Raw genomic sequence first — 15,337 nt, 5'->3', positions numbered from 1 at the left:
ACGTAGCCATACATTAACCTGCAGAGTCTTCTTATATATCCCTTCACCCTCGCTTGCAACAGGTATGGAGGCAAACACCACTTGCGCTCCAGACCCTTTAACCAGCCGTCCCAGGGCCCTGTAGTCTCTCTTCATCGCCCTTACGTTCCTCGTAATAATTTCGTCACTGCCAACCTGAAAAACCAGCAGTGGGTAGTAGTCAGACGGCTGCACCAGTTCAGAGAGCTTCTTTTTAACATCTCTAATCCGAGCCCCAGGCAGGCAGCAGACCTCCCTGTGGGGTGGATCCGGTCGACAAATGGGCCCTTCTGTTCCCCTCAGAAGGGAGTCACCCACCACAATTACTAAACAAACAAACAAATGCCAACAAAACAAAACACTGCTTAAAGTCTTAGAGTCTGTCTCAGGTGAGACTGCTAGTTGCTAGCAGTGGTCTAATAGTATGGACATGATTGATTTCTCTCCTACGTGCTGGCTGGTGCATTTTTAAATTGCCACCTTCTTGCTTCAGATGAGCTGCAGGGCTGCTAGCAGGGAGCAATAAAAATAGACAGGCATAGCAGTGAGTTGTTATTCACATTTATTTTATAATCCTGAATTGAGGTTAGTCTTTAAGAGATGATGGAAAGGAAAAACCCTGTGCAGTGCATCTCTGTCTATGGGCATGCTTCGAGGCAGTCCATTCCCTCTGGGAGCTTTCTCCTGTGCTAAGATGCCAATAAATCTCTCACGTAACACCCAAACAAACACTGCTTTTGTGAGGGTGTGGGCTATGGAAAGGGCTCTGGGGGCTGTGCTGGATGGTCAGCTCCACAGAATCATAGATTCATAGAACAGTAACAGTTGGAAAGGACCTTAACATACCTTAGTTCCAAGCCCTCCGCCATGGGCAGGAATGCCTCACCCCAGACCATGTTGCCCAAGGCTCTGTCCAGCCTGGCCTTGAACACTGCCAGGGATGGAGCATTTACCACTTCTTTGAGCAACCTGTTCCAGTGCCTCACCACCCCCAAAGCAAAGAACTTCTTCCTTATATCTAACCCGAACTTCTCCAGTTTTAGTTGGAGCGCATTACCCCTTGTCCCATCGCTACAGTCCTTGATGAGGCGTCCCTCTCCAGCATCCCTGTATGCCCCCTCAGATACCGGAAGAGTGCTGTGAGGTCCTAGGACCCCTAGGGCTATGCCTTGTCTCTCATGTGAAAATAACCAAAAGGGTTTGGTGATGTCTGGCAGTCCGAGGGCTGACGCCGTCATTAATTCCTTCTTTAATTCATTGAATGCCCGTTTTGCTTCCCCAGTCCACTGCTATTCCCTCACTTCTGTTTGCAGCAACTGCTATAGGCGTTCGACTAATATACCGTAGTCATAGATCCAGAGCCGACACCAACCTGTCATGCCGAGAAATGTCCCAAGTTCCTTGAGCGTCCTGGGGTTGAGGGGTTTGGCAGATCGTTTTCTTGCGTTCTTGTCCTAATTTCCACTGCTCCCCTGAGACCTCATACCCCAGGTAGGTGACTTCTTGCTTCATTATTTGTGCCTTTTGCTGAGATACCTTATATCCTTCAAGTCCACAAGAATTTAACAAGCTTACCATCCTTTCCCTACATCTGTTTGAAGTTTCGGTGGCTATCAACAGGTCGTCCACGTACTGGAGCAAAACTTCTTCCCCAGGGGGTGCAGTCCAGTCTTCAAGGTCTTTGCCAGTTGGTTTCCAAGTAGCGTTGGGCTATTTTGTGAAGCCTTGGGGTAACACGGTCCAGGTGAGTTGGGATTTCTGACCTGACTCTGGATTTTTCCACTCAAAAGCAAACAATTCTGGGGTCTCTGGCTCCAAGGGCAGGCAGAAGGCGGCGTCTTATAAGTCTTAAACAGTAAACCACACAAGAGTCTCTCTTAATTTTGTTAACCATGTATAAGGGTTGACCGCTACAGGGTAAAGTTCTAAATTAATAAAGCTCTATTTTATTGATAGCTCCTACGTCTTGTTTTAATTGATAACTTTTCTCATCCTCTTTCCAGATTGGCAAAATGGTGGTGTTATAATTTCTTACTGGTTGTGCCCTGGGCTTCAGTCTTCCTTGGAGTGGTTGGTTCACTTTGCCTTACCCAGTATTCCGCTGACCCACTCTCCTGGATAGACTTGATCCATGATGTCCAAGGGGACCTGCTTTGTTACCTGTGGCTGGATGAGAGCTAAAGTTAATATTTTGATTAATTTGCTGTCTCTAATATATACCTCACCATTTTTAAACTAGATCTCTGCTTCCAATTTTTCTAATAGATCCCTTCCTAAGAATGATTTGGGGGTACTTGGCATATATAAAAATGTACGCATTCCTATCCTTTTACCCAGTTTGTATTGGAGAGGTTGCATGCACGGTACCTTCTGTTGCTGGCCTGTCGCCCCAATCACATTCAAAGATTAATTAGGGATCAAAGGTAATTGTTGATTTAACACAGCAAACTTAGCCCCTGTGTCTACTAGAAATTCTACATTTGTGTCTTCCTTCCCCATCTTCATTATAACCGGGGGATTGGCCGGGGTTCAACCCTGCTCTATTATCAGGGGCCCTCGATTTACAACCCTGAAAGCAGTCTTTTCACGTACCTGGAGTTTTTCCATTGCCCTGATAGTTTCCTTTCCCTAAGGCTGCATGGTCGCACGAGTAATTGTTCAACTTAACTTTTTTCCTTTCATTACTGTCTCGGTTTAGTACACCCTCCATGATTTCTGAAAAAGCTTTTCAATATCTCTCTGCCAGTGGCTTGAATACCAAAGGGGTCTTGGCAGGAAAAAAGAAACATCATGCTCAGATCCCATATTTTAAAATATAGCATATCTTCTATCTCATATATATATATATTATTATATATATTAATATATATATTGGATCCAAAGGTACTCTTCTTGGGTACTGATGATTTTACAGCTAAAAATAATTCACCCTTATGTTGCCAATCTAAGTTCATCTGAGCCACTTCAATCCTAGCAGCTTTACCCACTTGTTGGTTGTTCTGGTGTTCCTCAGTGGCCTGACTCTTGAGTGTGCTTTGCTACATGAAATAAATCAGTGACTCCTTCTGTGTTTCCAGTTATAACAGCAATCTATACAATGAAGCTCCTTTCCCCCCTCACCCCCCACGGACAAAGTGAGGTTTACCCTGCAGGTAGATGTCACACACCCTGTACTACCTTGCAAAACCTGCCGAAATCAAGGGCTTCTACTTTATCAACACATCTGCAGACTGAAAGAAGGAGGCATCAGAGGCTGATGAGACCGGCAGAAAGCAAAAATCAATAGAGAGCACTGTTTTGTTATTCATTTCTATGGTTTATTACTTGGAAATACTGTTTTTTTGCTCAGTTCACTATGCCACAGAGCATATACATAACCAAGGAAAACCGGCCCCATCCTTTTCCCTTTTTACCAATGCTCTGTTTCAAACTGGTTCAGTGCAATCCTCAGTGTCACCCTTCAGAGGTTTCTTACCCCTCAGGTGAAATTCAGAGAGTACATTCAGGTGTAAACTGCTTTATGCCTCCATGCTGGTAGCATAGCTGGTGAAGAGCATGAGATTCATGTCCCGTTCCCAGCTCTGACTTGTTAAGTGACTTTCAAAGCCAAGCTTCACCACTCTCTGCCTTCATTTTCCCTTCCGTAAAATGGCAATAAGAATACCTAATTGTTGAAAGAGTCGCTTATAAGATCTGTGTGTTCTTGTAACAGCAAACTGTTGTATAAACTAATAATGTGATACAGTGGATTTCTTTAAAAGGTGATACTCCTTTTGCAGCATTATTGCACAAACCAGAAAGTTCAAATAACGGGTCCTAATTAAGAGACAGCGTAACTTAATAATTTACAGGAAGACACGTTTTGTACCTAGAAAATTACCTAAAACAATCACAGAGCGCTGCTCTGTGACCATGATGCATCCGCATGCATTTAAAAGAATTTTTTTCTGACAGGGGCTTGAATACCACAGAGCTTGGTGTCATCGGCAAACTTGCTGAGGGCGCACTCAATCCCACTGTCCATGTCAGCGACGAAGATGTTAAACAAGACCGGTCCCAGCACCGATCCCTGAGGGACACCACTTGTTACCGGTCTGCAGCCGGACATCGAGCCATTGACCACAACTCTTTGTGTGCGGCCATCCAGCCAGTTCTTTATCCACCGAGTGGTCCATGCATCAAATTGATATCTCTCCAATTTAGAGAGAAGGATGTGGTGTGGGACACTGTCAAACGCTTTGCACAAGTCCACATAGATGACATCAACTGCTTTACTGGCAGTTATTTATCCATCAATTCTATAGCCCCATCATAGAAGGCCACCAAATTGGTCAGGCAGGATTTCCCCCAGTGAAGCCATGCTAGCTGTCACCAAGCACCTTGTTCTTCATGTGCCTTAGCATGGCTTGCAGGAGAATGTGCTCCAAGATTTTACCACGCACAGAGGTGAGACTGACTGGTCTGTAATTCCCTGGGTCTTCCATTTTCCCCTTCTTGAAAATAGGGGTTATATTTCCCTTTTTCCAGTCGTCGGGAACTTCACCTGACTGCCATGATTTTTCAAATACGATGGCCAGTGGCTTAGCAACTTCATTCGCCAGCTCCTTCAGGACCCGCAGATGGATTCCATCAGGTCCCATGGACTTGTGTGCGTTCAGATTTTGAAGATGGTCACGAACCAGATCCTCTCCTACAGTGGGCCCAAGGTCTTCATTCTCACAGTCCCTGCGTCTACCTTCTAAGACCTGGGTGGTGCAGTCAGAGCCCTTGCCAGTGAAGACCAAGGCGAAGAAGTCATTCAGAACCTCAGCCTTCTCCAAATCCTGTGTAGCCAGTTCTCCCGAGAGCTTCCTCAGGGGGCCTATGTTGTCCCTAGTCTGTTTTTTGTTTGCTATGTACCTGTAGAATCCCTTCCTGTTATCCTTAACATCCCTGGCTAGGTTTAATTCTAACTGGGCCTTAGCCTTCCTAACCTGGTCCCTAGCTTCCCGGACAACATCCCTGTACTCTACCCAGGCCGCCTGTCCTTGCTTCCATTTTTTATAAGCCTCTTTTTTCCTTTGAATTTTCCTCAGCAGCTCCTTATCCATCCAAGGAGGTCTCCTGGCCCTCCTGCTGCACTTCCTTCTAGTTGGGATGCAGCACTCCTGAGCTTGTAGCAGGTGATCCTTGAATATCAACCAACAGTCTTGGGCCCCCCTGCCCTCCAGGGCTATATCCCATGGAACCTTACTAAGCAGGCTCCTGAAGAGGCCAAAGTCTGCTCTTTTGAAGTCCAGGGCAGTGAGCTTGCTGCACGCTCTTCTCACTGTCCTGGGGATCTCAAATTCAACCATCTCGTGATCGCTGCATCCAAGGCTGCCCTGGAGTACCACATTCTGAACAAGCCCTTCCCTGTTGGTGAGCACCAGGTCAAGCATGGCACCTCTCCTTGTCGGCTCCTCTATTACTTGCAGAAGGAAGCTGTCTTCCACACAATCGAGGAACCTCCTGGATTGCTTGTGCCGTGCAGTGCCATCATTGAAATGGTTGAAATCCCCCATGAGAACAAGGGCCTGCGAGCGTGAGGCTTTTCCTATCTGTCTGTAGAGTGCTTCATCCACATGTTTTCCTTGATCAGGCGGCCTGTAACAGATCCCCACAGTAATGTCTCCCACGGCTGTTCTCCCTTTAACCCTGACCCACAAACTCTCTGTAAACTGCTCACCTGCCCCCAGAGTTCCATACTCTCCAGCCTATCCCTAACATAAATGGCAACTCCCCCTCCCCACCTGCCAGGCCTGTCTTTTCTAAAGAGCCTGTAACCCTCCATTCCAACACTCCAGTCATAGGAGCCATCCCACCATGTTTCTGTGATGCCTATTATATCATACCCCCGTAGATGTGCACACATCTCTAATTCCTCTTGTTTGTTCACCATGCTACGCGCGTTTGCATACAGGCATCTGAGACGAGCTCCAATTGAAGCCGTCTCTTTGGCTGGAGCAGCTGGAATGTATGTACATTGTTCCGAGCATTTATTATAGGTGCTGGCAACTGACCAGGTGTGTTGGGATGGAATGATGCCCCCCTCCCCCCAACACATCTAGTTTAAAGCCTCCTTGACCAGTCTGGCAAGCCTCCTACCAAAACTGTTCTTCCCCTACTTTACCAGAGCAGCTCCACCAGCCCCCAGTAGACCTGGCCTACTAACTTCAGTCCCGTGTTCAAGACACCCAAACCCCTGACTATGACACCACCCCTTTAACCATTTATTAACCTGGCCAATCCTCCTAGCTTTTTCTTGGTCCTCCCCTGTGTCCTGGAGAATTGACGAAAAGACTATCTGAGCACCGGATCCCCTAACCACCTCTCCCAGGGATTTGATATACAATGTATATCAAAATCACTTTGTAAATCGATAGAAAGAACATGGATAGCTCTGTCATAAATAATATAGTAAAAGAATTTACTTACTTTATAGAAAAGGGGGGATTGATACAGGGTTAATGAAATGTACAAAGGAAAATACAGGGGATTGTATAAGAGAGTTAGAAGAATCCCTTGCTTAAACAAAAGTATTGTCTGCTGTAAACACCTATCATGCTTACCAAGCGAACAAGGCACAGACTACTGATAAGGGGAGGAGACAGAGGCCTGATTCTACTGATAAGCAACTATTGACAAGGAAATGCAAATGTCTGGGTCTATTGATAAGGGGGAGAAGCTGATGATTTATGGATGAGGTACCTAAAGCCATGCGTGAAGATTAAAAGGTGAAAAGTTTAAGAAGAGGAAGACTCATTTACTTCATCTTGAGACCCCTGCCCATGACCAGAGGGGGGCACTGCGCAGGCGCAAAGGACCTTCTAGCTCATTATAATATGAAGCGGGGACAGATACTAAATATGTGTAGGCGTATCAGTAATCTAATGCGTATGTATGCCTTAAGGGAATAAATGTAAAGGAAAAACGACCCTGGGTGTGCATACTTTGGAGGAACGATCCCCATGCACCTCAGCGCTGAATAAAGCATACCTACTTTACAACTTTAACGAGTTGTGGAGTCAATCCGTGTATCATAACACCCAAACAAACACTGCTTCTGTGAGAGTTTAGGTTATGGAAGGGGCTCTGGGGGCTGTGCTTGGTCGCCTGATGATCAGCTCCATAGGAGGCAACACGTGCCCCAGAGGCCAGCCGGGTCAGCCATCTCCTGAGGTGCATTGGGCACAGTGCCACAGGCTGGCCGACAAAAGGGACTGGCCTGCTGTACTCAGCACTGGTGCGGCCTTGCCCCAAGTACTGTGAGCAGCTTTGGGCTCCACAAGGGGAGAAGGATCTAAGGATTACTACAACATGTCCAGAGGAGCGCAACAAAGATGGCGAAAAGACTAGCAGGCATGAGGACACTGGGCTTGTTCAGCTCAGAGGAGGGGTGACCTCATTGCTGTCTACCACTTCTTCAGGACAGGGAGGGGTGAGGGAGGCCCTGATCTCTTCTCTCTGGTGCCTGCTGTTAGGCTGCAAATAACGGCTTAAAACTGTGTGTCATGGGACATTCAGATCGAGTATTATGAAAAAATTCCTCACAGAGAAGCAGTCAAGCAGATGCTTCCACTTGTTTCACACCACTAGGTCAGACGTGGGGAGCTCTGAGCAAGAGGCGCCTCTACCTGCATCTCCCAGGAACAGTCAGGGAGCCTGAGGAAGCAGTTCTCCCTTTGCAGGTCTCTTTGGAGCAAACACCCAGCTCCACCCAGCTCTGGGTACAATGGACTGAATGGCTGTCCATTAGTGGAAGAGTCAGATGCTTCCTGACCTAAAAAGTATGTGAAGGCATCCCTCCCTCACCCCTCTAGCACTCCTGACCGCCCTGACCATCCTCCCAGTTCTTATGGCTGCGCTGGTGCCAGGGCTGGGTAGAGCCTGCTGGGCAAGCCCTTCCCTGTCCTGTGAATACCGACGGCGATTCTGCTCGTCACTATCTCTGCCCGTCCTGGCCCGCTCGTCCCCGCACACAGACACCGCCCGGCCCGGGCCAGTTCGGGAACACCGAGGGGAAGGTCTCTGGGGCCAGAATGGGCTTCAGATCACAGTTCGGGCAGACCGCTCTCCCGCAGCAGGACAGAGAAGGAAGTTAGGAGAGGGAGGGCAGGGGAGGAGGCAGGCGGGGAGGGCGGGACCTGCTGTCCCGCTGCTCCCCGCAGGACCGGGCCGGACCGGGCCGGGCCGGGCCGGGCCAGGCCAGCACCGCTCCCGTCGCGCTATACCGCAGATAACCCCGGGGTTATGTGGCAGCTGACGGGCTCCCTGTGCCGGGCCAGTTCCCGTGGCTGGCAGAGGCGGCTGCCCTGGCCCAGCCCCTCACGGACCCCTGCGATGGCCTCCCCCTGCAGCCTCTCCTCGGCGGTGCCCTCCATCCGCCTCTCGCCCGCCGCCCGCAGCCTCTTTGACGAGCCTCTGGCCATCGCCGTGCAGGGCCTGGGCCCGCGGCAGCCGATCACTCTGCGGGCGTCCTTGCGGGACGAGACGGGCGAGCTCTTCCAGGCCTGCGCCCGCTACCAAGCGGGGCACGACGGGGAGCTGGACCTCGCCCGCTGTCCCGCTCTGCCGGGAGGCAGCTTCTGCGGCCTGGAGCCCATGGGGCTGCTCTGGGCTTTGCAGCCCCAGAAGCCCTTCTGGCGGCTGGTGAAGCGGGACGTGCAGACCCCCTTCGTCCTGGAGCTGGACGTGTTTGATGGCCACAGGGACCCTCCCGGGCAGCTCCTGGCCCAGGCACAGCACGAGCGGGCGTTCCTGCGGGATGGGGTGCGCAGAGTCCCGGTGCGAGACGGGAGGATCCGGGCAACGCTTTTCGTGCCTCCCGGTGAGTACTGGCGGTGCCGGGCTCCTTCTCCCGCGGGTGCAGCCTCCGCTCTCGGCCGTGTGCTCCCAGCGCTGGAGCCAGTCCCGCTCCAGAGTCCCCTTGTGCCCGGAATCACGCAGAGGACAAGGGGAGCTGGACCTCACCAGCCGGTACTGGGCACTCTCCAAGGAGCAGCCTGATGAGCCCGACCAGCGTTGATCTGCTGGCCACACCTACCATAACGACATGGGCTAAAACACATTCTAATGTCAACCCACTGTTTTTTTATCTTTTTTTTTTTTTATTCCTGATGCTCTTCCCTATCCCTTGGGGGTGCGGGGAGTAAGCAGCTCTGTGGTACTTAGTTGCCATCTGGGGTTAAACCACGACAGCCCTTCTGATGGGAATCAGGGAAGTCTTGGTTGGTGCGGTTTTGCTGCCAGTGCGCTGTTGTGGTTGCAACTGCCATTTGTTGTTCTTCAACCTTCAGCAACCCCACAACTAAAGGGTCCTCTGAGATATGAGGCAAGGTGGACAGCTGATTAATTTCCTCTGTCTCCCAAGGCAGCTATACCAGAAGTCTATCGGTACTTTTTGGGTCTTTGAAATACCCTCTCCCGAGATAGTCTATGCCAAGGATGCCAGTCACAGTGGGGTGCTTTTGCCACTCCTTCTCAGTTAGGCTGATTTCAGCCTCCAGTACAGTCAGCTGTTGGGATCCCCCTGCCTCCCTGAAATACAGAAGGGTTCTGCCCCTTAATGCCTTGATGGCATTAGGGTACACTGTGCAGCCGTGTCTGCTAGGGCCTTACATGCCTGTGATTCTGATGAGCCAGACCATCTGATCCACACAGTCCAGTAAACCTGTTCTCCCTTTCCCCCACCTGGCTGGTCACAGGATTCTCCACTTACTTCTTGTAGATATGGGTTAGTATTTCTTTCCATAGGATCAGGAGTACGATCTGCCCTTCCACTCTGTCTGGAAAACTGCCCACTGGAGACTCGAGAAGCAACTTTCCTGAAGAACACCTATTTGTGATTGGTTTTCCTTGCAATTCATGTACCTGTGCCTCTAGGGTTGAGGCAGGTTTTTCATCCCACTATGCTCTTTGAGTTGCTAGATCAGTTTATCCGCAGCTGAAATGAGGGAGGAAAAGATGTCTTCATATTCCCGGAGTTGGCAAACCACTTCATCCACCATTGATGGCACTTCATCTCTCCAGCTTATTACTGCCAGTGAGTTGGCGTATGATGATGGCACACTCCATACAAATTCCTGCCACATGCCTTGTGTGCACTGGCCTTCATCTGGATCTGTGGGTAACTGTGCATTTTTCATGTCATGAGAAATAATTTCTAGCATGGCTAATTCCCTCAGGTATTGGATACATCTCTCTATTGCAGTCCACTTGCCTGGGCACTATATAACATCTTTCTTGAAGGGATACCTTTTCTTCTCAGCTAACAGGAGCCACCTCCAGGGGCTGAAGACTTCTGTTCCTCTCCCAATCACCTTTTCAATGCCCCCTTCCCAGCTGCTTGGCTTCCCTACCCTCTCATTCCAGATTGTTAGCTCCGTTATCCCAGCATTGGAACAGCCAAGTAATAATGTGCTCACCTGGATGATCGCTGAAATCTTTCACATATCCCTCAGCTCACTCAGGAATACAGATTGAGACTTACCTATTCTGCCTCTTCCTCTCATTCTTGTGATGACCCTGCTTCATCCTTCCTCAGTGAATGACCTGTCTTTCGTGTTCATTTATTCTTGTGTATAGGGGCGACTGATACTGGCACAGGCTGATTCAGTGGTTCAGTTGCAGAGTCTGTCACCAGGATCAGAGTAACTGCAGTGCTTGTAATTTTGCTGTCAGATCCAGAGTCCTTCTTTTCCTTTTGAGGGTACTGCAGTGTTGAGAAGGGCTCTGTAGGCATGGGCCAGGCCCCAGGACTTTGCAGTGGTATGTATCTCTCCGGAATGGCCAGGGTGACAGTATACTTTTTCCAAATACTGTACTCCTTTTTCCAGATTCCGTACTTGCTCAGGGGTGAAATTCTAAAATGCTGGAGGTGCTCACTGGCCTACATACTTGCTGATACTGTGTCCATCCTATCCCTCCCCCCTGCTACTCATAACTGTTGAGCCTCAGGGCTGATCTCTGGGCAGTATTTTTAAATAGCTGATCACTTTAAACAGACCTGAAGCATATTCAGCAACACACTGGTTCCTAGTGATAGGGCCATGCTGGTTACAAGGGTATTCAAATGATGTTCAAAATCTTTTAAGTTCTCAACTGTTCATGTCAGATCTGTTGTTATCTCAACTCTTTGAGCCCCACATTGGGTGCCAAAAAGGACTCTTGAGGTTAAACACCAGTCAGCAACTAAGTACCACACAACTGCTTGCTTACTGCCCCTCTGCCCTGTGGAATGAGGATGAGAACCAGGGAAAAAAAAAGGTAGAAACCTTGTGGGTTGAGGTAAGAACAGTTTAATAAAGTAACCAATAACAATAATAATCACAATAACATTTATAAAAGGAAATTAAGAGAAAGGAATGAAACAACCAAGGAAAAAAATTGCTCACCACTCACTGATTGATACCCATCCTGTCCCCGAGCAGTGCTCCGGCCTTCCAGGTAAATCCCTGCAGTTTATATACTGGGCATAATGTGCTGTTGTATGGAATATCCCTTCGGCTAGTTCAGGTCAGGTGTCCTGTCTCTGCTCCCTCCTGGCTTCTCGTGCCCCTCCTCACTGACAGAGCAGGAGAGACTGAAAAGTCCTTGATCAGGGTAAGCATTACCTAGCAACAGCTAAACTATCCGTGTGTTATCAGCACTGTTCAGACTAAATCGGAAACGCAGCACTGCATCAGCTACAAGGAACAAAATTAACTCTTATCTTGGTCAAAACCAGAGCACAAGGGATCCCTTCCATTCACTTCAGCCACAGGTTTCCTGATGTTACACAGAATATTAGCAAGCTTGCTGTTTTGTGTTGGCTTGTTTGATTTTGAAGCAATGTAGCCATTTACTGAAAACTGGCACAGTAATTTAGAACTCTTACTATCATTCTGCTGTTGTAGATTTTTTTTTCTTTTATAAAAATATGCATTCCCAGGCCTATGAATTTGGAATATAAATTAAAAATTGTGGGTTAACGTGTGCTGTAGTCTCTTGCAGGAAATGGCCCCTTTCCAGGCATTATTGACTTGTGTGGAGTTGGAGGAGGACTCCTCGAATACAGAGCATGCCTGCTGGCCAACTATGGCTTTGCTGTGCTGGCTCTGGCTTACTATGGCTATGAAGATCTTCCCAAACAGATGAAGAAACTCCACCTGGAATATTTTGAAGAAGCTGTAAACTATATGTTACAACACACCCAGGTTGGTTTGTTCATTGACACTGTCACTAGAGGGAACTCGTTGGTCAGGTCCTGTCAGACTGCAGGTGCGGCAGAGCTGCTGTACTTAAAATAGTACCTTCAGTCAAGTTGGTTGTAATTAATTTGTTTTATATCTTTAACTCCCATTACAATGGTTCTCTAGTAGATTATTCCAATTCTTCCTCTTGAACTGGCCAGGTGATACAGTGACACATAGGTCACATACTGGTAATTTCTGCTTCATTCAGCCCAGTGTCATAACCAGGGTGGTAATTGTCTGGAGGCTTACTGGACTTCCAGTGGGGCTTTTAGGTTTATGCTTTTAGGTTTTAGTAGAATGTCCTTCAGAACTAAACACCCTTTTTAGCTGTGGAGCACAATAGCCTTCTATGATCCAGGTCTCAAGGAAGTCCACCAGTACACATTTGTTGCTCTCTATTGTATAAGCTGCTAAAATTACTCCAAATATTGCTTTTGGTGAGCTACTAAAAACTTCGGGTTTTAGTAGCTAGTTTTGAACTTGGGGATCTTTCTAAGCCAACACCTTCTGTAACAGAACCCTGCTCAGTTCTGCAAGTCCTTCCAGGTAGCTGTGCATGACAGTAACTAGAATTGCACAAGGCAACACCACCTGGTTTCTCTGTAGGACTTGAAATAAACACCTTCCTTGACATCAGAAAGGTGAGCAGTTGTTAAAGGTCTTGGTTGCTTTTCAGTTACCCTAACCCTAAATGTTTGTGCCACCTGTCTGCCCAAAAAACTCTGAAAAATGCTTCCCACACATCCCTTTTTTAACCCCTGAGAGCAGTACCATAGCCTTCCATTAACACCTCCACTCATACCCTCACTGTATTTTTAACATGTTGCAAAGTTTCAGCCATGTTTTCTAATTTCTCCCTTCCCATGTCTTAGTCAGTAGGTTTGGAGCCTATTAGGCTGGTGACAAGGTACAGAAGGTATTAAATTTTAATGCTGCCTCAGAGCCCGCTTTACCCCTAAGGGTCTTTGTATATTGGAGCAGTTGTGGTATTAGCTAACCTCCTTCCAGTATCCTTAGAGGACTTCGGCAGCCTGTAAGATCATTTAGTCTTCCCATTCTAGTTATTTTTTCTGTGTAAAAGAAAATGGAGGTAACCTATTCTAGATTGACTCCACAGGACAGTACAATTCACTTAGAAAAATGGGCTTAGCAGGTTATATTTTTTTTAAGATACATTTGAATTAGTAAGTTACCTCACATACTTCCCCATTCACTGTGAGTTAGACACCAAGCATACCAGACAAACAGGAGAGGGCTGATGTGGAGTCTACTACCCCATTTTAGCTTCTTAATAGGGGACTCAAAGGCAGTGGTTGAATATAAGAAATATTCATATAAATATTATCATAATGGATGACAGTATCATAGTCATTGCTGATGCTGTTTTGCCCTGATAGGAAGTATTTGTAGAAGAGGCCTCCCCTGCACCTTCCCTCTTCTCCCCTGAACTGCCGTATAAGAAAAGTGAATCCGGGGCTGCACATTGTATGCTTTTTACAAGCGCAGCTGTACCCTCTGCATATGCTTCAGTACTGAGCATTGTAGATTTGATGGGGTGATTCTGCAGTCTCAGCAGGGCTTATGATCATAAATCAAGCACAGAACAGTGCTCCAGGGTCGCTCGGACATAGGTGCTGCACACAGGACCTTAGATGCCTGTACCTGGGGTCCAGATTCAGGACAGACATGGCTGTGGACATGGCAACATTTTAAAGAAGTGGTGTGCCATCATTCATTGCTTGTGGTTTCTCTTCTCTCCCTTCCAGGTTAATGGCCTGGGGATTGGATTGCTCGGAATTTCCAAGGGGGGTGAACTGTGTATCTCCATGGCTTCCTTCCTAAAGGGTATCACGGCCGCTGCCGTTATAAATGGCTCTGTGGCAAACGTGGGCGCAGTGCTCCACTACAAGGACATCACCATTCCACCCCTTGGTCTCAGCCCAGAACGTGTCAAGATTAGCAAGTCTGGGATTGCCGATGTTGTCGATGCACTGAACAACCCACTAGAAGGGCCTGACCGCCAAAGCTTCATCCCTTTGGAGAATGCTGAGTGTCACTTCTTGTTCATTGTTGGCCAGGATGATCACAACTGGAAAAGTGAATTCTTTGCAGTTGAGGGGAGCAAACGTTTGCAAGCTCACGGGAAGGAAAGGCCTGAGATAGTCTGCTATCCTGGAGCAGGGCACTACATTGAACCCCCTTTTTTCCCAATGTGTGCAGCCTCAATGCACCAGCTGGTTGGCAAGCCTGTGATTTGGGGAGGAGAGCCCAAGGCACACTGTGAGGCACAGATAGATGCTTGGCAGCAGATCCAAACTTTCTTCTGCAAACACCTCATGGGCAAGCCATCTGAAACATCCAGTAAGCTGTGATGTAACTTAAGTTACTTTAGAGAGGAAAAGTCTGGTGTTTCAAATTTGTTTTGTTATATGCCTTTGAATGAGAACAAAGAACATCAGAGAGTAAGTTGTTGGGTTTCTTGGGGGATGATAGTAAGTGAAGGCATGAGGGCTGCTTTCTTTTAACACCCTCCTCTAACATCGGTTAGAGGTCTTAGTGCCATGTTATGTGTAGTATAGGATTACAAGCTGTAGAAAAATGATGGTGGTAAGGTTGGATCTGCTTTGAATGTTCATTTAACTGGAAGCTAACTTATTCAAGCTGAGAACTGGGATGAGAATTTGCCTTGGTTTTCTTAGAAGAAACATTATGTTTGCCATTGTCCTTACCAGAGCCAGCTTTGTGCTCTAGTTTTTCTGGAAGCTGCTGTGCTGTCTTCCTGTCTCCACTAATCTTTCTGTTCTCCCTGTGTACATCGTTGCGCCTTCCTCTTTTCCCATATCACTGAGATGCATCTGCCATAACACTTCGTATCTAGTATTTCATTCACCAAAAGAAGCAATACTGTGCCTGCATCCTCAGAGAATACATCTCCCATTTATAGCCAACAACAGTCCATAGCCTAATGTGATGTTCTGGGCACATGCACTAGAAATGAGACATTTATATAGTTTTGGAAGGTTCATAAGCATGAAGAAACAACAGAATTGGACCCGTTAGTAGCT

General features: G+C 47.7%; 1 protein-coding gene across 1 annotated transcript; it reads left to right on the top strand.

The window, feature by feature from the left end:
• The first annotated feature begins 8,166 nt into the window (after nucleotides 1–8,166).
• Nucleotides 8,167–15,223, top strand: LOC136017226 (acyl-coenzyme A thioesterase 1-like). Its single transcript, XM_065685337.1, has 3 exons — nucleotides 8,167–8,866; nucleotides 12,031–12,233; nucleotides 14,039–15,223. Exons 1-3 carry the CDS (start codon nucleotides 8,290–8,292, stop codon nucleotides 14,642–14,644), a joined length of 1,386 nt encoding a protein of 461 aa, XP_065541409.1. The 5' UTR covers nucleotides 8,167–8,289; the 3' UTR covers nucleotides 14,645–15,223.
• Nucleotides 15,224–15,337: the final 114 nt, after the last annotated feature.

The sequence above is a fragment of the Lathamus discolor genome, chromosome 6 (assembly GCF_037157495.1).
Source record: "Lathamus discolor isolate bLatDis1 chromosome 6, bLatDis1.hap1, whole genome shotgun sequence".
NCBI lineage: Eukaryota > Metazoa > Chordata > Aves > Psittaciformes > Psittacidae > Lathamus > Lathamus discolor.
This window is presented reverse-complemented; position numbering and strand designations above follow the sequence as displayed.